This window comes from Anopheles ziemanni, chromosome 2 (assembly GCF_943734765.1).
Source record: "Anopheles ziemanni chromosome 2, idAnoZiCoDA_A2_x.2, whole genome shotgun sequence".
NCBI classification, from domain to species: Eukaryota; Metazoa; Arthropoda; class Insecta; order Diptera; family Culicidae; genus Anopheles; species Anopheles ziemanni.
In genome coordinates, this window is record NC_080705.1 from 92,643,299 (window position 1) to 92,667,156 (window position 23,858).

A 23,858-nucleotide genomic window follows, 5' to 3' on the forward strand; every position below is an offset into this window, starting at 1 on the left:
AAGAAAGCGCCAGCAGGAAGATCGTTATTTCAAGGTTGATATTCGCATGCGCATTCGGATTAGATTCGATTTAAGTCTCTCGGTTTTTGTTGCTCTGACTGCCCACCCTGTTTCCGGCCTCTCTCTCTCCCGTCTAGTCGCTTTTCAGTACAAACTCCAACGGATTCTGGCCCTTAAACTTAGAGCTGGTGGCGGCCGGCGCCGGGCTGCCACTTCTGCCGGGGGCTTTCGCTTCGGCTTGCACCAATGGCGCACTCATCGCGGCCACATCGACCGAACTGTTCCGCTTGCCATCCAGGCAGCTCATCCACTCCGACAGCGTAATCTTTCGGTCACTGTTTACGTCACAGTAGCGTGGCATCTTCTTGCCACATTTGCGCAGTTGCCTGGCGGGAATAACAGGGACAACATAAGGGAGCTTGGGTTAGTCACAGCAGTTGAGGGGAAAACTCGAGGAAGCGTCTTACCTTGTGGAGGTCACAAGCTCCCGGAAAGCTTTCCACTCTTTACGCTCCAGCTGCTTGTTCTGGTTCTTGTCCAGCAGAACGAAGCTAAGGATGGCGATCTTTTCCTCTTCCGTGTTCCACACGGGTATGATTTTGCTGCAATAGGAAGCGATCGATAAGGAAGGATGGATCTCGTTTGGCCTCCCCAAATCGAACCGTACTTACCCAGCAAAGGACGTGGTAACCTGCTTGCTTAGGAACGCCTTCAGGTCCTTCAGGAACTCGACCTTCTTCTCCTCCGGGCATCCCTTCATCGGACGCGCCGACGAAGCGTACTGATCGCAGACCGGTTTCTCGTCCTTCGTCGACGTGCCCGGGATGTTCTTGCCGGTGTCCTCGTTGACGCACCAGCAGTAACCCGTCGACCGGTAGCACTGGATGCGTTGGTATCGCCCATCGGCCGTGCACTCTGGGACGTACAGTGCGTTCGTGCCGTACTGGAAAAGAAAGTAAGTTAAATTACGAAACCATCGAACCCTGAGCCCTCCCCACACACTTACCTTCTGCTCGTCCAGTGCGTACTTGCGATCGCTCAAGCAGTCCGAGTCGGCCTCACTATCTTTGAAGATGTTATCATCTTCACCTTTCGGGTCGACCATCGTCGGTCCTTGCAGCACTGTCTCGGAGGAGGAAAAAAGAAATCTCCCGTTACACTCAGATAATGCTCGGTATTGGTTTTCGGAAAAAAAAAAGGAAGGAGCAGGAGAAAGGACTGTAGTATTTACCGGAAAACAAGAGCTGTTTGGAATGGTTTTTTGTTTGTAAAGAATTTGTTGGGGATTAATTTTGAACTGCCACGAAAAGGCTTCCACCCTTAGGGCGCACCTTTTCGCATACAGAACGCCAAACCATTACGAAATAAAAGTGTGTGTGTTGGGGTGTGTATGTCCAAACCGAAACATAAATATTTGTTTAATTTTGTGTTACGAAGCCAAAACCGAAATCTAGTTCGAAAATGAATTACTTATTAATGACGGCCCGATGACCCGTCGCTTACGGACACGTTTCGCTGGCAGAGAGCAGGACTGTTTGAAGGCTGAAAAAGCTGTGCGAATTGTGCTAATTGTGCGTATGATTTCGAGAGAAGGTATGTGTGTATTTACTTCTACTTTACTGGTGCAGGTTGGTGCGATTTTCTCTTACCAGGTGCTTCCACGCTTGCCAGTTTGAATGATGTTACTTTACGTTACTACTAAGGTTCACAAACACGGGAATCAACATGAACGCGCGCACACAACGATACAATATCGGTAAGTATCAAAGAATCAAAATGTCATCCGCAGCATCCGCTTCAACTTCCACCACGTGTTGTAAGGGACAGGTTCGATTTATATCTGCACCGCAGATCAAGAAATACATCGAGAGAAAGACAGGGAATACGGGATTGGAGAATTGGAGAATGTAGCAGGATATGGGGAAGGTGGTGATCGATTTCGGGTTGAGTAAAGGGCTCAAGAGAGAAAGAATATACATACACAGGTATGGCTGCAATCCGTTAACGGGCAACTGCAATCCGTTCAGTAGTGCATTATCACTGTCGGGCAGTTCGTCCGAATCGTACTCATTCTCTGAATGATCGTCATCGTCATCGTCAGTGAAATCGTTCGACAGATTCTGTGAGTCGCCGTCGTCGTCGGCGCGCAGAAAATGGCCACCACCGCCGCGGACCCCACCACCACCACCAACACTGCCGCGCACCTGCAGACCCCCGATAGTGCTAGGATGATGATGATGTTGATGATGATGATGTTGTTGAGGATGTTGTTGTTGATGTTGTGGGACAGTGTAGTGTCCACCAGAACCACCGGAAGAGGAACTAGCGATTGGTGATGATGATGATGATGGTGACGACGGGTTGTGATCTAGAGACGAATGTTGTGTGGGTTTTTCGTGAGGGGTGAGAGGTGCGGAATGGATTGCAAAAGGGATGATTTTGTGTAACAAGGGAACCAATATTAACGGACCCGATTAAAAAAAAAACAAAACGGTGGCCATAATGGAGAGCGTGATTGATGCATTAGTGAAAAGGAGGTGGTGGATGGTTAGGAGAAAACAAAGAGAAGAAAAATACAACCGTTGTAAGTACAGCTAGAATAATATTAATTACAAAACAACGTTTCGTCGGTGTGCTAGTGCTAGAGAGCTGAATTTTGCAAAACGCAAGATCATTTGGACAAATATTAAAGATGGTAGAGAAACAGTTTCTTAATGGGAACACGAACTGAGAAATCATTCAACGAAAAGATCTAGAAGTTTAGCTCGTAAAAATCCAGTTTGCTTTAAGGGTTTGTCAATATGTTCATGATTGTTTTTGCAATCGTTCAACCTCCAGTTAACTCATCTCCATATTTAATCTGAAATAAACCTAAATACCTGATGTTAATTACCTCCAGTGTGTGTGATTTTATATTAAACGTTAGTTACCGTTTTCTGTTACCAAAAGGTTAATCGAATTGGGAGAGGTCGAAAGCAGACTCCCTTCCGGCAATTCGTAAATTTAGCGTTAAAAAGAATACAGCGTACAAGAACAAGGAGCGCTACTCACGTGTGACGTCGTCCTTTGCTAAACAGTTGTACCATTCGTTACGCGACAGTCGATCGTCCTGGTCGGCGTCACAGTTCTTTCCGAACGATCTGCCACAGCGCTTCGGTTTCACGACCTACCCAAAACGGGGTGTGAGAGAGCATTTAGTCCCAATTCTCTATGCGGAGGTTCGTCTAACCTACCTTCTTGATGAGTCGCTTCATCGTGCGGTATTCCGTTTTGTCCAGCAGGTCATTCCCGTTCAGGTCCATCATGTTGAACTTCCAGTCCAACACGGTTCTTTCGTTGATCGGCCCGGTAAGGTTGTGCTGGTTGACGCGCACGTGCTCGTTCTGGAAAAGCTTCAGAAGGTTCGTGTTGAACACGGCGCGATCGATTCCACTGCAACCTGAAGCGAGAGACATGTCCATGAAGCACTCAGCGACATGAGAACTTGGTGTTGTGAAAAGGACAATACTTACTGCGCTTGTTCCTGATCGGATTGCGAGGCGACGAGCGACGCTGGTTCGACTTGCCCTTCTTCACGCAAATGGGTTTCCCGTGCTGGACCATCGTGTTCGGTAGCTGCTTACCCTGACCGTTGACGCACCAGCAACCACCGCCATCGATGCACTGCACCGGGGCGTAGGTTCCATCCTCCCGGCAGCGGGGCACGTACTTGATCGTGTAGGGAGCATTTGCCCGCTGCTGCAGGGCGTAGGTCCGCGAAGCGATGCACACATCTGAGGGGAACCAAAGCTGGTGAGTTCGATGCAGATGGCCCGATTTGGGACGTTCCCTTACCCTTGCAGGATCCGCGATGCTTGAAGGTGACCTGATGCCCGCTGCATTGCGCCCGGATCAGATGGCAGCGGGTCGGATAGGTCTTATTATCGCTGCCACACACCGGTCGCCCTTTACTCTCGTCACATTCACCTCCTTTGGCAGCACATTCCGATATCTGTGAGCAAAGAGAAAATTAACAAATACATTTAAATTCGTGAATCTTTTTGATTCCTAAGCGATTTCTGAACCGAAAATTCTATTGACTTGCTTTAAGTCCTAACCATGGTTTCGGACGAATATTGGAAGACACAATTTCGTTCCTTTTCCAAGAAATATAGGAATAAATGTGATTGGGGCGAAAAAGTAATCGAGTAGACATGGAAATAGAAATGGTAGGATATAAAAAGGAGCGACGAGCTGTAGCAGAGAGAGTTTTATCCAGAGTGTGGAAGGAAAAGGTTTATAGTAAAGAATATAGAAGCTACACCTTTAAACCTTACATAAATCCTAGTTTGATGTTGAGTTTATAATGGATCGAGGATGGTGATTAATGAGTGAAGTAATGCGAATCTAACACCAAACATCGGAACGAAAGCCTCAAATCTGAAACTGGAAGATGACTAACGGGATAAACAATTTATTACGTTCCTCCCATTTCTCCAGGCTAATTTCTCCCCGCCATTTCCATAAGTTTTCATCGGGACCTTAACACCTAACGGGCGTTTACCTTGGCGGCATTTGGCGGTTGGCCAACGTCATTCTCTTGCAAGTCGCCGCCGTCCGCTTCACACGATGCGGAGCGAAACAAACACACGCCCGTCCACGTTCGCGGATTTTGTAGGCTAAAAAAAGAAACCTAGCAGGCGGCGCCATCGTTATCGACGCGCGCGCGAGTTCAAACCGAGGGGTCCAGCCGTTCGCCAGCGAATGTTGTTCCGCATTAGTGAGAATATGTATTAGCAAGTGCTACTACTCTCCACCCTCAGCCGCCAGCCCTCCCTTCCCAGACTCCCAGATGTGGAGTTGAGCCGCGACCGACTCCCCGGGCGTATGGTCGTTAATTTTTGTGATTTTTCAACCAACTCTAGCACACGAGTGATCGTTCAATCGATCGTTGTACCCCACCGCCCCCCCGCGCCTCCGGCCATACTCGCCGGGCTGCAATAATGCCGTCCAATTGGCACCGGGTTGGTGTTATGTTCCATTTTATTTTGCTATACACAACAACTCAATAATCTGCTGCTCCCAGCCGACAACGCTATACAACACACTGTGGACCGTGGAAGAGTTCCGGGCGTTCCGGACGAACAACCGTATCAGCTGATACCCTCTTACTCCCTCCTCCTCCCTGGGCTCCACCATCATGCGGAGGCGAATGTAAGCGCCACCTATTTAAAATCCCCTTTTGCCGCGTAATGGCTCATAAGAAGTGATTACTGACCAGCCCGGGCATCCACCGATGTTGGTGGCGCTCCGGTGGGGTTTGGTTTGTTTGTTCTGGCGTGTTCGCATTACGCATTGGTGTGCAGTGTTTGTGGAAGTTGCAAAAAAAATAACAACAAAAACAACCACCAGGTGGAGATGCGTCAAGGGGTGCGGGAAGGGCTCTTGTTCCCCGCAACACCACCCACCCACCGTCGTCGAGGAGTCGTTCGCTTCCGTAAAGTGCTCGCAAATGGTTTTACGATCTTGTCCTATTAATTGAGCGCCGTTTATTGATTCGATAGACCTATCCGATGGTTGGAACGGATGGGGAAATCGAAGGGTAAGTGAGTATCTTGTTAGGGTCCTCGAGAAAGGGCAATTTAAATAAGATAAAGGCGGTACCAGTTCTAACATTGTTGCTCGTTAGTGCGTTTATGAGCTACATTGACTGACAGCGTTTGCAAATCACAACATTAGGATGGCTAATAATTTAAGCCGATAATTGCATCGTCGTATTCGTGGTTTATTGAAGCTGATCTGAGTCCATTAAAAGACTGTGCGATTGAATTCTAGGATAGGATTAGACCTTCAGATTTGATCAAAGAAGCTTCAATGGACCTAATATTTCTCACATCATCTTGTTTAATTAAATAGGTAGTATGATCACTCGGAGTAGTTAAATATTAGTTTCAAAGTAAAACAGAAGATTGGAGAGTTTTCTGGTTTATTATCATCCTTAATTGGTCTATACCAATACATTGTTTGGCGAAACTAGGAAAAGCTTAATGGTCGTACAAGCTTTAGCAGCTGGACAACATGGTCTCGCAGTATGGGACTCATCTTTTCGTGCTTGATTTTCGATGATGGCTGTGACTGATCACGTCCCAGATGGTAGAGATCGGCATAGTGCTGTAAAGTACGGAAACATTACAAGATATCAGTTTCAGTCATTGGCGATAGAACGGACGGAGCTTGTTACATTCATTCCCTCGACTGGGTTCGGGTTGAAAACGGGTGACACTTCCACCGTGTCGATGACGCTCGCCTTCAGTGGCGTCACGAGCAGCGTTGAGTGGTTCGGCAGTCGTCGATGTTCAACGATTTCGCGCATCAACAGCACACACATCCGACAGCCAGAGAGCAGGTTCCAGCGGGACCAGGAAAAGTTGTGCGTCAACGCCAGCAGGCCCATACAGTCGTACAGGTGCGACTCCATCATAGGATTCTTCTCGCAGGTACCTTCGGTGTAGTTGAAGGCGTCATCCTCCGGAAACAGGTCGACCGCAGCGAGACGTAACGTTTTCACCAACCGACGAAGGGACAGCGTTTGGCCGAGAATTTCCTGGAGGGCTTGTGTTGGACCACCTTGCAGTGAGTTGACGCGAAAGCCCGCCTCCGTTATGGCCATTTCGGTGCTCACTACCGAGGCGGTCAGTGAGAAGATGACCGTGCCAGGACTGGAACGAAATCGTTCCTTATCAAATTAAACCTTTTTTCTCTAATCTACTAATTTTTCAAACACTATTAAACTATAACATCTAGCCTACAAACGCAAGAGAACTTAAACGTTGCGACTCGAAAGTTATACTTCTTTATGTCTGGCTTCAACTCCCACGACTGATAGGGTACATTGCTGTAGCGATTGGCGGCGAACGCGAACGATCCCAACCGTCCGATGCGAAACTGTATCGTCAGCTTGTCCTCGTTGAACTTCACGTCATGCACGTCCCTCGTCGACCACTTGCCAATGTAGCGCTTTTCGTTCTCCACCATACTGTAGTTGCCCACCTCCAGTATGTTCCCATAGTCGACCTCTTCGTCGTCGGAGTCAAACTTACTTTTCGCCGGTTTTTTGCCCTTCTCGCCCTTATCGCCCCGCGAGGACCGTGTGTCCTCGGAGCGGACTACCTGCAGCGATTGCTTTCCGGTTCCACCCGGACCCTGGGTAGAACCTGCCGCTGCTTCTTGCTCCAGCTTGGCCTGGACTTTCGGTGACTTGGACTCCAGGAATTCGTCCAAATCTTTCATGAAGCTGGAAAACATGTACACTTTGCGGCGAGAGGAGCGATTCTGGGTGACATCGTTATCCGACTCGTCGTAATCGTCTAGATCGTCACTGTCCGAGGTGGCCGTGTATGGATAGCACTGTCGGTTTCGACGATCCAGCACCTTCAGCACGCGCCGTGGCACGCGAGTAGCAAATAGAAAATCCGGGATCTTAGTCTCGTACACGATGCTCCCCAAGGACACACTCGAAGGCATCTTGTGCAGGCGCCGCTTTTGCTTCGATGATCGTTTTCCACCGGATGAAGGCGTTGCGCGCCGTTTATCCTCGGCTACCACCACTTTGATACTACAGCTGTCCGGTAACTTCGGTAGGATGAAGTCCGTCACGATCGCACGCAGCGGAATGTGCTGCGGTACGTCGAGGATGTTGAAGTCCTCCACGTACTTGGTGCGTCGGTCCAGGTTGGATCGTTCGTTGCGTTCTTTAGCGGCCTGCAGCACTTTTTCGTGTCGATCGAGATACTTAGAGAACCCGGGATCAGACTCTAACGTTTCCTCCTTCAGCTCCCACCGACAAACGATCGGTGGTTCGAACCAGAACACATTCTCCGGCAGCTGAACGGTCACCAGAGCTAGTTTGTCCAAGTTCTCCTCCATTTGTTTGATTTCTGCCTCAATCTCCTCCGGTAGTCGACGAACGCCAGGCTGGGGTGCCGGAGGAGGACGATATGGTTGGTAAAACTTCTTGCGCTTAAGTTTTCCCGGTTGTGGTACTATCAAAGAGCCAAAGAGGAATGAGAGTAACTGCTATGAAATCAAATTGCCCCACACTGCATACAAAATTTGAACAATACCTGTTCTCAGGAGCGTTTTCTTGGCAATTTTAATATCCTGCATCGGCTGCTCGAGGTAGTCGATGGCGTACACACCGGCCACAATACGATGACTGCGCATGTTCACATCATACTCCGCCAGATTCAGCGTTTTCGTGCCCTTCTTGGAGCGTTCCTTCTTCATCAGCTCGTCCGCATGCTCCGTGTAGATCTTGTCTACGTCAATATCCTGCGGTGTTTGTTCCTCCTCGTCCGAGTCGGTTTTTTTCTCCTTCGGTTCCTCGTACACGGCCTTCAGAATTTCTTTCCGCTTTTTCCACTCGATGCGGCTAATGATGCGCAAATCTGTCATCGGAAAATGGACCCATAGTTACTACTACTCGTAGGAAACCTAATGCCACCGAATTAGTTGAACACCATACCAGCCAATTGTTCCTGCCGGTAGGGCATATCGTAGCTTGGGCAGTAGTCACTGAAGTGATCGTAGCTGATCCATAGCCCACGAATAGCTGCGCGGTGACACTTGACGGCTGCTGGGAGCGTGAGATGAAACCCTAGGCTTGGAAAGTCGATACTGGTGTGCTTGCTGTCTTCTTTGGCTCTTTCTTTAGGATTTCTGATTACACAAACAGAAAGGAAACGAAATCAAGAGTCTACTTCACGAGAGAGTTCCACGAGAGAGTGCATTACAATTGAGGCGTCGGCATGTCCCGCAACCCAAAGAGGTGTGCTTTGAAGACTTCCGATTCGAACTTGTGCGAGACCTCCAGCAGTCCGTTGAGTTCCATATCGCGATTGATGTTGCTCAAAATCTTGTACGCAAACTCATCGATGTAATCGGCCAAAACATTGCGAAACTCCATCTTTAGCTGCAAAACGAAGGCTTTCAGTTTAGTTCCATGGTAGCGTGGAGGGAGGGGTTTTGGCGGATCTTAACCTCATTCAAATCCTCCGCCATGGAAGGCCGCACATCCGAATCGTGCAGTGCGTCATCGATTTCATCCAGGATGCCCAACACTTCCACCGCCTTTTCCGCGTACGCTTTCCCAATCTGAGGCTGCTGCAGTTTGAGACTCTCCATCGACAGGTTTGCCACGTTGACGTTCTGCGTCAGTATGCTCTGCTCGTTAGTCTGCAGTAGCCAGTTACGTTCGTCTTCGTTCGCCTGCCGAATACTTTGGCACCAGATGTGCAGATACTTCCGCAAATCGGATGGATCGAACGCGTTCGGCAGACCGTTGCAACGCATGTACTGCTCCCACTGGAAAGGTAACGTACGGGATGTATCCTTCCATAGGTACTCCATCACACCTTGGCCACCCTTACCTCTCGTTCCTTCTTCGCTTCCGCCAGCACCTTTCGAACCTCATCGCGGATGCTTGCCAGATAGGTGTAGCTTTCCTCCAGCTGCACCTTACGCAGCTTGTTGGCCACGATCTCCTGGACCTGCTTTCGCTCGGCCTCCTCCTTCTCGCGCACCTTCCGCATCTTCTCCTCCTCCACCTTACGCTGACGCTCCTTTTCCAGCTCCATCCGGTGATGTTCGGCCTGTTCGGCCTCCAGCCGGGCGCGTTCTTTCTTCGACATTTTCTTCTTAGGGCTCTGCAACCAGCGCGGTGTTTAAGGTTCGAACAAGACAAAACACCAGTACAAAGAACACCAGTAGAATAAATAGATAGAAATGCACCCACAAATTGCATACACACACAGACACAAAGGGATCACTATGATATGACGGATAAAAAGTAGGTTTTGAGATTAGCACTAGGTCAGTCTGTGCGCCGTGACCAATGTCGCCTAGGAGAGTGATTGGAGCTCAAGGACTCTTCCAAGCTAACCGGGTTAGATCGCGGCGTTAGCTAGACGAAGGATTTAAAGTAGGGTCTACCGAGGGAGAGAACACGGAAACCGTTTTATGCTACCATCTTTGTGATGCGCCCGTGGCGAACTGATTCGTCGTTGCGTTCGTTGTCCTATGCAGAGTCCTATGCCTTCCTTCGACGAGAAGAGGTCGATGAGGGGGGGACCCTCCGGGTCAACCGCGTCGCCCCACGACCCCGCGACAAAATGGATGTCCTACGTAGGGTTAAAGGGTTGGGTTGATTGTTTCATATCATTAAATGGAAACAATGATGCCACATAGTAGCAATTATGCTTACGTTATATACCTGATCAGCTCCGGTTCTCGGAACTCCGTTCCGTTTTCTTTTTTGACACGCCACACACTACACGGGCTGAACACGCTCTGGTGGGCACCTGCAGCCCCCTGCTGCACCCTCTCTGCACAGACTTCAGGAAATCAGGTGATAGTTGTCTCCTTTTTTTATTCCACAAGCCAACAACCTCACTGTTCCCACTTTCCCACATGCTCAGCCGCCAGCACATGCAGTTTTGTGCTTTTTCCCCGTGCGGATTAATGAGGACTCCTCTTGCAAATGCGGAACTTGAGCGCTAGAAAAAAGGGACCATAGGACGCCCGCGGAATAAACAAACTGCTAGACGAAACGCAAATGCGCCCTCTAGCGGACGGTTGCCTTGGCGATTGCCGTGTGTAGTAGGCCATGTATTTGATTAACCGAGGCCACGGCGATCCTAGCAACTGGCGTAAACATGGCGGTACATATTACCATTGTCTGTGCCTAGGCAGGGGTGAGTTTTCAATCCATTAGTCACTTACACTGCCGCCAGCAGTCAGGCCACAAGATACGTGAAAAACTCCAACGGAATACCGAATTTGCCTTTCCACTAATAAAGTGGTCGAGTCGCTGGCGGCGGGGAAAGTCAATAACCGGAACACGTGTACCTCGGTAGGGTAGGTTCCCAGGCCACTTTTGGTCCGTGAGTGAGACGGAGTGAAGTTCCCGCAAAGGGCCTCCTGCCGAAGGGATGCCCGGGAAAGCCCATCGTGGGCAGGAAGAGAGCATCGTATCCGAATGGGAAATAAAAACAGAACAAATCAAATTATCTTCAACCCCACCGGTGGAAGGATAGAGAAACGGGTGGGTGAAACGAAACATATAATGTAAACCACATTACACATTTACGACATAACGGGGTAAGTATATAATAAATCATTGTTGGTTAAAAAACAAGCGCAACTTCATAATCATACTGCATATGTAGTATTCCAAAAACTACAATAATAAGCGGATTTCCCTTTCAAAAAGAACAAAATATAAGAAAATTATTGAAACTTTTTGTGTTTCAATTGCTATACAAAACATCAATTTAATCTTTTAAATATACCAACAACACAATTTGTTTGAACCAGCATAAACCAGGATTATGAAAGAGCTAAACAGAAATAAGAATAACAATTTCTTAACCGTTTAAATTTCTTTTTCTTAACCGTCTAACCTGCTTTCAACTAATCAAGTTGATTATTGTTGCTCAATGTCGTTATACAAATTACAATTATTTCTTCTGAACGATAAATTTGGTTTGTTTTTTATACGAAAAATATTGCCATCCCAACATTTGTTCTATAAAGCTTTCAATAAGATCAAATTCAATGTTTACCATATTAAAAATGTTTAATATTTCAAATAATTACTAAATTAGGTTACTACATGCGTCTGTTTTGCATATCACTTTTTCTTATCCTCCTCCCACAGCTTCGAAGAGAGGACAAAGAAACACGTACAAGGGGAATTCTGTAGCCATGGCATCATCTGTAGCTAAATGTGCCACAGTTAAGTATCTGGACAGCGTCTCGCACTGCAACGGTACCAACCTTTCACTTGCTTGCGGTCGCGGGGAGCGTGTTAAAAAAGTGACCGTATTTCCAACGCCAGACTCCAGAACCAACCCATCCACCCGGTCCGGGGGAGGGAGGGAGGTTTGTTTTTTTGCATCTTATTCCTCCCACGAAACCGTACGCAGGACGCCACGAGTCAGCGTGTTTGTTTAACATGCTGTCGGTAATGTTTTTAATTGCAAGAGCGAGTAATAATAACAATAATCAATTCGCTTGTTTCGAATGCGTTCATTTTCGCAGCACGACGACGCCCCCGCGAACCCCCCGCCGTCGCTTGACAGGCGACAGAGACGCCGGGACGTCGCCAATTTGACGATGCCGATCTTGACTCCACTTCCTTTTCCTCCCGCCTCCTCTCTCTACCGTCTCTACACACTGGTGCAACGGAAGGCGACTGTGGCTAACACTTCACTTTTGCCCGTAACTTCCATTGCCTTTTTTTTCGAACACATCTCAGAATGGAAACATTGACCAGAGTCGTGTGGCGCTTTTTTAGTTTTTTTTGGTTGGCGCTATACGGAATCATCTGCCTTCTTCTTGATGTAGTTCTATTTTCTTGAAGTAGCCTCGATTCGGTTTGGAGAAGAAGATTGAGATACTCTTTCGAGTGCGGAAATTCCTGACCAATTTGCAAACACACATACACTGTGCCAATCGGTAAGTGGGACGGTCAAAAAAAGAACACTTGTCTGACTTTGCGATCAATTTTAGGGTACTTAGAATTGATAACAATGAATTTCGCTTATCACATCTTTTTTGTCTATCTTTCTACGAAGCATGTGCAAAAAGAGAGAGTAAAAATCGGTCACCAAGCGGCGCAATGATCGAAAAAGTGCAAAAAGTCAAAATTTTGTCAGCCAAACGTAAAGTTGGACACTTGGGATTCCTAAGAATGTCTGCGGCTGAAGTGTTATAGAAGCTAGCTTAGGCACGTAAAATCATTTTCTGATGATCTATGATATACTAAATTATTGTTATATGTATAAAAAAGATGAGTTTTGATAAATTATTTACACTTTGTGGTTGAAATATGTTACACCACTGCAAGGAATGAAATATTATCTTTTTTATCATATAAATCGATTAAAAATGCCAAAAGTTATCGAGTTTTATCAATTTAACCAAAGTTACTGTTTTGCGATACACTAACTATAAAATGCGATACACTAACGATAAAAAAGCCCATATTGTCAAAAATATAACTTGAAATGGGTCATCTTACAATAAACTTAAAGGACGATGATGTGAGATTCATCAAAAAACCAACTGAATTGAAGACTTTTCCTCAATTATAGATGTCTAAGAATTTAATAAAATAATGAAAGCATTAAGAAGGTTCCAAACTATTTCCAGAACATACCCGCAGAACCCGCAAACAACGCCTTTACTTTCCAAAACTTTATATAGACGATGATTTTAGATTATATTGAAAGGTACTCTTCCTATCTCGCTCAAATCCATTAATTTAATGTGGTAATTGTCGTCACAGTAAGTATGACTTACATATGAAGCAAACATATACACTTTTGGTTAGAAAGGCAGGCAGTTTTCGTAAAACGGAGCTGACGAGTTTTAAAAAAAAATTTGTTTTAACTTCTATTCCTTGGAGGTCATTTGTTAATGTTGTAGGTGTTTATGTGATCAGAATGAACTGAAAAACTTGTTTTTAATTAAAGTACGATAAGTACACATCACAACGTTCATATGATGAAGAAAATTATGACAGATGTTGTTGATATAGTTTGACTATTCCAAGATTAAGAGTTCCGCCAGGTTAACTATACTCACTATAAGCTACGAATAACACAAAAGTTACTACTCTAAATCAGCCTCAAAGTTAAGAAGAATCTTTCTGAGTCTTTAGTATGAAATCCAATAGTCAATTTGAGTAAAATTGTACAGTATACTATGTTACAAACACTGTATAGTATAAATTGGTAACAACACAGCAATAGGAAAAAATTTAAGCAGAAATGTCCAATAAAGTTAGATAAAACTGTTGTCAAGCATCAACAAACAGTCATCGACTATAACAGAAATAACATTAAATACCAAAAACTTCTGGATATAGTTCAACAAACCACGTATTAAACCTGAAAAGCAAGTGTCCAACTTTACGTTTGGCTGGCAAAATTATGACTTTTTGCACTTTTTCGATCATTGCGCCGCTTGGTGACCGATTTTTACTCTCTTTTTTTGCACATGCTTCGTAGAAAGATAGACAAAGAAGATGTGATAAGCGAAATTCATTGTTATCAATTCTAAGTACCCTAAAATTGATCGCAAAGTCAGACAAGTGTTCTTTTTTTGACCGTCCCACTTACCGATTGGCACAGTGTACATCGACCGAGTAGTATGAGCCATTTTTTTTGCATTTTTGCAATAACATAAAAAAAATGTTTGTACCCAACGCTGAACAGTTCCTGCGATTGTTTACGTTACGTTTGCGCCAGCGAGAGGAGTTGTTCCCTCGTTGCTTAACTTTTTATTTTCACATTCCACACCCAACAGCGAGGCGCCAGACATAACCTCGAGGAACTGTACGGACCCCCCTTCCTCCCACCTCCTTCAAGCACGAGTTGATAACTTTCCTTCTATTCTTGGATCTTCGATTTCTCGCGGACCATTTAGTGCACACACTCTAGTTTCTCTAATGGAGATGCCGTTGTCCAAACATGCAGTTAATTCCTTCCCCCCCCCCCCCCCCCCCCCCCCCCCCCGGTCTACACCACTCCTTCGCTAAGGGTTGTGCATGCACATCCTCCACAAAGCTTGATTTACGGGCAGATTTGCATACGTATATGCATAGTCCGATGGCGCTAGCTCTGTATGCTATTAGTGTGCCGGTTTTCGATCATCCCGTACATCCTCATCCCCTGGACACGATCGGTGTTTCTTGTTTTGTGTATCTCTTGTGCGTGATTTCGCAAGATTCGCCGTTTTGTTTGACAGGTTGCCGTAACAGGTACATGAGGTTTGCAAAAGGCTGGACCATTGGATGGGAATTGTTCATTTTTCACTGAAGAAAATACGATCACACGACGCCTGCTATGTTTTACTCTGGTGTTATAGTTCCTTTTAGTGGTTATTTATGTTGGAGCTCATGTGGCACGTTACCCCCCTGGTGGAATGCGAAAAGTCGAGATTGGAACCGAGATGATCACCCCCGGAGTTCATAAGCATAGCAGTCTGATTTGCTTTCCAAACTTGCACAAATGCACACATTGTATGCCACACATACTTGCCTCCGGAAAGTGTCCCAGTTCCGGCTCCACACAGAGCCTGGAGCCAGAGGCTACAGGGGGCCTCCTCTTTGCTACAACATTCCTTCACATTCGGTCAAAGATTCGGCAATGATGAAAACACACACACATAATCAGGCAAAATATGCCAGCGAAATCTGTCGCCATATAACGCCATGTAGCGCCTAAACCCGGCTGATAGCGGAGTTGTCGCACTTTTATGGATCTTTCGGCCATCCGACCACGATCCCTTCCCCCCCTCCAACCAGCTTAAGAAGATTGTCGCATGCAAATGACCAGCCATCGCCGGTGTAAACTCGGTTTTTTATGTTCACCCCGCCGGCCATTAGCATTGACACCATCGTTGGGGTCGGTTGAATGTCTCGATCGATCGTTAGTAGTGTGTTTGCATTTGGCATAGGGGTGCGACGAGGGAGGTTGGGATGGTTTATTTATCTTTATTTCCCCCCCCCCCCCCCCCCTTGCCCCCCGGCCCGTTGGATCAGCGTTTTCGACGGTTTTTTTTTCCACAACACCGACGGGGTGACGAGGGTTGTGGCAATATTTTCGCCTCGTTATTTTCGCTCGAAATCGACAAAAACAATCAGCACGAGCCGTCAAAAAGTTAGCTGAGTAAAAAATGCGAGATGAGAGTAAAAAAAAAAAATCAGACGCCAGTGTGGTGATGATGATGATGTGGTACCCTGGAATTCCATCCTCGGGAACATATACAGAGAGCCGGCTCCGGGCGGGAGTTCCGGCCCGGAGTGTCGATGGCCGGTTTTAGTCGGGACCGGTTTAGCACTTGACCACCCGGCGGCGCCGGTCATCTCCGGCCGGGCTGAGAGATTTATTGGCGCCGTTAAAAAATTACCAGCTCCACGGAGCGACACCACGACGTACCAGAGAGTTTGGGGCATTGGTGGCGCCTTCACCTTCTTGCAAATCTGGTTCCCCCTCCGTGGGGGGGAAAAGGGTAGAGGATGGGTAAGCTGCTCTCGTGGCTTTTTCTTGACGGGGAGGGGGGTTGTGTTTTGTGGATCCACCAAAGCGGGCCAATAATGATGGAGACACAACGGCGAACGACGCTACCGTTTGACGCCGCGCCATTGTTGAAGATCGATGGTGATTTTTCTGAGTATTGATTCGTTCACCCAGGGACCCAGAGGTTGAACGACAGGATTAGGCCCCCCCCCCCCCCCCCATCTTCGCCATACTGCCTCCTGCTCCCCGAACCGGTCGGAAGGGATCCCACCACCTGGGTGGAGGGTGTTTCTCGCCTCCATCTTTATGTTTGTTATCGCTTTTTTTTCCCCCTTGGGAGGTGTCTTTCCAATTTTAATTTCATCAAAAGCTGACAAGTGGGATGTCTGGACGTGGTGTGTTGATGGCAGATCATTATTCAATTTTATTCCGATTTTCTGGCGTCTCGTGGAATTTGAGACAATATTGATTATCTCGCGCGCCCCGGTAGGTGGACATATTTCGTACACACTCCAGTAGGCAAGCTGTGCTGTCCGAAACAAATATTTAAAAGTTCCAGGCCTTAGTGAGATCATCGGCGCTATATGCACAAAAACCCTGGTGCTACCTGCTGGTGGGCAAGCTTCGTTTTGAACTTCATTTTTGGCGTGTTGGTGTTGAGTAAATTTGCCATAGACAAGCACCTCAAGACACTCCACATATCAGGAGTTCCTTCCGTAGTATCAATCGGGCCAAATCGGGGTGGTTGGACTAGCTCCAACAACACTTTTATCCGATCATATATGATTGATTTCTTCATTTCGAGTTGTACATCAATTCTCTATCAATCAAAATTCCTTACACCCTATTCCTATACAACAATCACTCGGGTTCCACCATTCTGTTCGAGGAACTGTAAGCTGAAATACAGATGCTTCGTTCGCTCTATGACGCACCCACTCTATGACCTGAGATTGTCTCGCCAGGAAGTTTTCTGCGTGTTTCGATCATTGAGCCGCGGACAGGGTCGATGATAAATAGGTCTCCCAATCCGCCAACACCAACTGGCGAACCACGAGCACCACATTCTCGAGGGTGACAAACTGGCAACAAGCGATTAGGTGGAGAGCGCTGACTACTCCTGTGGTTATGATGATTTATGCCCCCCGACACTCTCAGGGACAAGTGCACGTTCTAACATCAGAGAATCATCTCCCTTAAGTCGTAGCAAAAAGAATCACACATCTTAAGGTGTGGTTTACTCGATCGCACAGATGCGGAACGATACAACAGAACGGTAGAGGACGTTCTTCCGATGTTGAGTTCTTTTACTCTATCGATTGAATCACGCAGGATCTCTTTAGCTGCAAATTTACGATCACTGATGAACATATCAAGAATCACGGCTCAATAATACCTGAAAAAGACAGGCTTGAGTGCTGTATCTTCTGTGCAGCTACAGATTTTCGATCTCCAAATGAAGGGGATTTCCACGCATCTAGCACTAAATCAAGATCCACCTAGAAGATTCACCACATTCACCACATCTCTCACTCCATTAAATTTCTCGTTCGCCTAGTCCTTGACTATAGCGACCACACACACAAAAAAAAAACCAAAACCCGATAGACTCGACGCAGTATCTTCACCAAACCGACGACTTTCGGGGATTCCACAGCTAGCCGAAAAGCTGTCGCTCCAGGGGCTTTCGAAGCGGGCCAAAGATTTCACACCATATGGTCCATTCCCATTTGGGCCAAATTTATCGCCGTTTGATGTTTATGATTCATTTGTGGGGCGTCTAATGGTTCATAATTGGATTCAAATTTATGCAATCCGAAGCCAAGATGTTTAGTGGTTCGTCTGGTGATACGAAGTATTATGTAGTTTTCTTAGATTTTTAACTAGTAACGGAATTTTTAATTTTTAGAAATTAGTTTTTTTTTATATTCTTTTTCTTCTGGCCACTTCTTTGCTACCATATATTTGTCTTAAATAAGTTACTTAAAAGACAACTTTGGACTTGTGCACTTATGAAAGGTGTACGAACAGGTTTATTGTCTACAGAATGTCCAGGACTCACCAGAGATATAAAAAAGTTACCAGCTCTAATCCGTACTTCATGCTATCCAAAAATTCCCTCTGCAAAACCACGTGGCACGTTGTAGTGTACGCAATAAAGGAAACATAAAAAATGTAACCTTTTCATAAGAATTCGCCAACCTAATTCGACTCTACGCAGCAAGACTATTTCGGGGGCTGGCCGGGGGGGCACTCGTTATACAACCCGTACCCAACCCTCGTTTGGAGGAAGGGTTCATCATCGAAATGGCACTTCAGCATCGTAAACCTCAATTCTCTCCAATCAAATCCAATCTGAGCCTGACCGAAAGCCGAGGAGGAAGGGATGATCGCCTTTCTCCAGCCGTTCACCGCCGAAGAGGTGATGTGCAGGTTCCGCAACCGAGAATGATTATCCGGGGCTGGCCGTTGACGTGCGTACGCGATTTTCACGCTGCGCAATAATTGTAACGCGTGAGCGCAAGAGTAGGGGTCGCGTGTTGGGTTCCATTTAGGCGCCATTCTTCATATTCAGCATTCAGTTTTACCTCTTTGCATTCCACTCCACGGTGTCTTGCCGGGGGGAAACCAATTTCGAACGTAGGCCACAGTGTGACAAATGCAATGTAAAGTGAACGGTCTGCAATTTCCAACGGCCAGACATGTTCCAGTGCATGTCCATTTGGGTATTTTTGTATTCATCTCGTTTCATGACCTCTTCAGACCTTCCATGTTGCAGCGCTGATAATCTCTCCGAAAACATCTTTTGCGATGTTGGACGGGCAGGGTTTCAGTATGTCAGACGACCGTCCGTCATCAGTCCTTCCCTTGCGGACGAAAAAGTCACCATATCCATTCGCAAGCCTTCATTACCAGCGTTATTGTTCTTTATTAATATTTTATGACAAAAGGAAATGTTTCGTTTAGTAACGTTTAATCATGCTGCTCCGGAGCTGCGTCGGCTGACGATTGCAAAGACGGACGTACGACGGACGCTCCAGACGGCGACCTGAGCCAGGACTTGCCCACTTCATTTGCTCAATTTGGGCAGCACTCCCCCGGGCAGCTCGAGAATCTTCGAGAATTCGGGGAGGTTGAGGCATTCGGTATGGCCGGTCACTTCATGGGACGAGAAATTGCCAGACGCAAATTCTCGTATGCTGGATAAGTACGGTCCTGGCGAGGGATAATTGGACGGTGTTACTTACGTCGTAAATGTTGTGTTCATTCCAAAGCAGAAGCAAACAATGAATTGTTGTTCAGGAGAAGAGTATTTTGTATAGTACAGTGAATATTCTACTTTTTCTAATTTATTTTTTTTTTAGAAACAGGAACCCGAAGTCAATCAGTTGTTTGTAAACAGTACGAATTCCCAAGAGCATCCCAAAGTTTGAACCACACGATTCCGTTCTTTGTTTTTCCTTGTGTTGTCGCACAGCAGGGGTTACTTCACACATGGATAGAAACCCGGTAGCCAGGCTAAGGGCAGCTGGCAATGCTAGACATCATGTCTCCGTCTCCGCCTTTCGTAGGCATTCATGCTTTCCACTGCTGCCAACATGAACCCAATGTTTGACCTTCGATCGGAAGGAACATTGCAAGATATGCTACCAACACCACGCTGATTCATGTGCTTTCCGTAAGCCACATGGAGGATCCACGGAAAGCCTACGTTCAGTGTGTGGCAGGGACTATAAACAGACGCACCGGGAACCCACCACTGGGCTGCATGCAATGCACGCTTTGCCCGTGGTGCCAGAATGTCTCCCACCTATAGGACAAGAGGGAACGACTCCCCGAAGAGCAAACACACCCCGACTGCGTTGATCGTGGAACCCCCAGTTGTCCTGACATACATATCTTTTGGGGAACCTACGAGGTTACTCCTCTGTTGCCCCTCGCTACCTCAAGAGACCTCCACACTCCAAGCCGACGCGCATTTGTTTGCCCTGTCGGGCATGTGTTTGTTTGTTTATTTACTTGTTTACAGATGCTTGAAAACAAGATATGTTTTGTAAACAGTAAAACCACATAAGCAGCTTCCGTGCATCGTTGGAATCGTTGGGAGCTAGTTACAGGTTTTGGGAAAGCAAACGAACAAAAAAAATCCCTCGTCTTGTGTTCGTTTGCTATCGGAACACGGGGTTTAATTTGTTTTCATTTTTTCCCATTTCAGAAGCGATCCACAGACGATGTATATTACGTTCGCTTCCACTCAGCTGCATTGCATTCTGTCGTCAGTATGTCTAGCCGTTTATGGCCAACCCGAATGGAGTGTTTCCATGGGGGAGACACCTAGCCACGCCTTACAGCACCGACAACGGGCAGGCGAAGATCAACACAAGCGACTGCTGGGTCTCCAATTTTCCGGAATCGAACGAACGAACGAATGACCGAACGAATTGAACAAATTATTGACCAAATAAATCAAACCATCCCCACGAAAGCAGGGCGCGGCGAACCCTTAGCATCGTTTACCCCCATTGACTCCCGCCCAATTGACACCGTTGCCTCCGGGGCCCCCCCTTGTGGGCCCCGTCCACCTTCGAACCACACCAAATCGATCTTTTACGCCACTCTTCGGTTCATTCGGTCCAAAAACCGAACGCGCACCGTCTGTCCCACACCAAACCTTCGAGGTAAAAGATTCATGATTCCCAACGCCCTACTTCACCTGGGTTTCAACCTGCGTCCCCCGGAACCCTCGTTAGAGCTCGTATGCTGTATGCGTTTCACAACATCCAGGACGGTGGAACCACCAAGAACAAGCGGGCGTCGTGAAGAAAATTGGTGTTAAACTATTCATCTTCGCCTTTTCGCCGTTGTGGCAGGCGAAAAGGAAACTGAAGAGAAAACCCCTCCCCCGGGGCTGGAGGAACGGGAGGAACGTGCACGAGGCGAAGCGCAAAACTTCAAAGCGTTCGAAAACTTCGCATCGAAAACCTCGCGCGAAGGGCCTGCACCACATTCTGGGAGACTCGGTGGTGCTTGTTGCCTTTCCCGTGGGCTAAGGAGCCGTTCTCCCGTGCCGATCGCCGTAGGAAAAAAGGGCGAGAAAACCCATTCTTTTCCTTCCACACTTCTTGTAGGCCACCTCTTTGTGTTTTCTTATTTTCCGCTCTTCCCAACATAACAACGATCGAGAGCGGTCGATCGAGAAGCGAAACCGATCAAGAGGAATATGTATGTTCTTTGATGTTGTTTTTTGTGTTTCGTTGTTGCTGTTGCTGGATCTTCCCTTTTCTTCGCTCCATTTGTAACAGCGCGCAACACGGAGGAGTCCCTTTCGCCGGAACCCTCGCCTCTTCCCACCCTTCATGCGGCGACCACCAGAGATCGTACCCGACGGCCAGACCGAACCAGACAAACCGTCGCCACTCCCTGCTGGGAGAGTTCAGATCTTCATCTTCTTGCCTTTCCGCCCGCCAAACCTACCACCACCAGCTGGATGGTACGATGTTCTTTTCCGAAGGGTGCCTCCATTTAACACCACTCGATGTTCCGCGCGATCTTGGTTGGAACGCTCTACCGAGCGACTCCCAACTCCTGAAGACCTTTTCAGAACAGAGGCTCCTTGGATGTGATTTGTTTTATTTCTAGCTACTCTAAGAATTTAGTGAACCATTAAAAATATTAATTTTATCAACAACTTTGACCTATCAAAGGGTTCTTCAAAGATCTTTCAGTCAATCCTTGTGCATTACAACACTTGTATAGCAATAGGCACATACGTAATTGATTCTGTACAAACCCTGAATCAACAGAACGTTGCAGACATGAAGGCACCGTGATGATGCCGGCACTTCCAACCACTCAAGCCCTGAGCCAATACCAAGCGGAGGATCCCGGGTTTTAAAGTGATCCTCGAAAGTGATCTCGTTCCGAAGGCGGACACCTCTGTTTGCCATTTGCTTCTCACGTGCATCATTCGTCGAACCTTTTTTCTTCCCTCCCCGCATGGTTTCTCCTCGACGCTGGCCTTCGTGCCTCGGAGCATAAGTGCGCGGACGCGCCGAAGATCATCATCTAGAAACGAAGAACGGCCTGTTAGACAAATGCTGAGCCCCGCGGGGCGGGCACTGCCAAACAATTATAAATCGACCATGGGTCGCCGGGATCGGCAGTCGGAGGAAAGGAGCTGCAAAACGTAGCGGCCACGAGCGCGGGCCAAGAAGAGAAATAGGCTGCCGGGAGGGTTTGTGTGCCGGTTCGACCGGTGATGATAATGATGATGATGATGACGACGACTGAACTCGGCACTTGAGTTATGTATGGAGTGGTCGGTCGGGTCCAAAAGCCACCGTTCTATAAGTGGAAACCAAAAAGGAATCCCGAAAACCTCCACCTCCTCCGGGTCAGTCCATTTTCACGGACGAGCTAAAAATCGAAAAGATCGTAACAGTTCTCTCCAGACAGTCTGACGCGTCGAAGCATCAAATGGAAGGCCCATACACTCGAGCCCAAACACACGCACACAGAACATAATGATTCCCAAGAAGTCAGAGGAACAACAGAAGAATACGTCAAGGCAGGACACGTCCGGTCAGGATACCAGCATACATCGAGGTGCTTCTGAAGCGGTGTTGTAGTGCCATAATGAAAAACCAAAAGGGTCCCACACCGAAACAAACCCCGAAAAGCGAAAACGCAGGTAGTGTTAAAAGTGAACATTCTACACAGCCATGCACGGAAGGTGCGAAAAACCACTTGAGGCCGCAACAAATTACGACATGTTTAACGCCAAAAAGAAGAAAAAGGAAACACGATACGCTGGGCAGCATCGACATCGACGGACAAGACATTACTACCAGACCAGCATAAGAGTCAAGACAAAACAAAAAAACAACCGGCGAAAGATCCCCTTCACATTATGCGCGATGAAGGGAAGTTTCGATCGAAGCTTTTAACTGCTTCAAAACGCACCTTACCTTCCCGTCGAGTGATCGTACGGAGGACGGTTTGCATTAATTTTCCCACATGTACCAACGGTCCATGGAATGATGATGATCGCCGCGAAAAAAAAGCTATCGATCTCGCGGAAACGTTTTTGAGAAAACGCAAAAATCGATCGATCAATCATGGCGGACGAATTCAGGGGGGGTTGGATCGTTTCATCCCTATGGTGCTCTGAATCTTGGTTTCCTTTTCATGAATCCATCCAAAATGAATCCATCCGAAAGAGTTCCTCGTTTTGGGGATAAATTGCAGAGTATAAATGAGGTTCGGGTGATCCTCGCGTAATTTCCTGTTGAGGATGTACAAAATCCACGATTTCGGTTAACTGTTTCATTTCGATACTTAAATAGACTACAGCTTAAAACTGACAGATATGATTCAACGGTGAGTTGAACCTTGACCAATCAATGAACTACACACACTGCAAAAGGTTAATAAACTGTGTCAACTGTGTTCCGTTTCCGGAAAAAAATCGAATCGTTCTCCAGGAATCACTTACCGTAGGTTCCGATTTCGGTGTAATGGCCGCGGCCGATTGGAAACTGCCGGCCAGCAGGACACACATCGCCAGACAGCAGACCGATGTCATCCACATGTTTGTGCTACTGAGTTCTTTTTTCTTTTGTTTCTACAACAACCTCAACCTTTGCCGTTCGTCGAAACGACAACACCGAAACACGTTGTTGGGCGCGGACTGACGCGAAAAAAGACAAACCCGCCGTACTTTCTACGAATGCAAACGACTACGGATGGCCCCAGGCTGGAGCCAAGCGGAGATCGAGTTTTCCAATCGAACGC

The 23,858-nt window shown here is 47.1% G+C and overlaps 1 protein-coding gene across 1 annotated transcript; it reads right to left on the bottom strand.

The window, feature by feature from the left end:
- Positions 1–133: 133 nt before the first annotated feature.
- Positions 134–23,655, bottom strand: LOC131294880 (SPARC-related modular calcium-binding protein 2). Its single transcript, XM_058322933.1, has 10 exons — positions 23,560–23,655; positions 3,835–3,991; positions 3,513–3,773; positions 3,234–3,439; positions 3,052–3,166; positions 1,982–2,368; positions 1,007–1,122; positions 672–943; positions 468–602; positions 134–386 (listed from the first exon to the last, which is right to left on the bottom strand). The coding sequence occupies exons 1-10, from the start codon at positions 23,653–23,655 to the stop codon at positions 134–136; spliced, it is 1,998 nt and encodes a 665-aa protein (XP_058178916.1).
- Between the last annotated feature and the right edge of the window lie 203 nt (positions 23,656–23,858).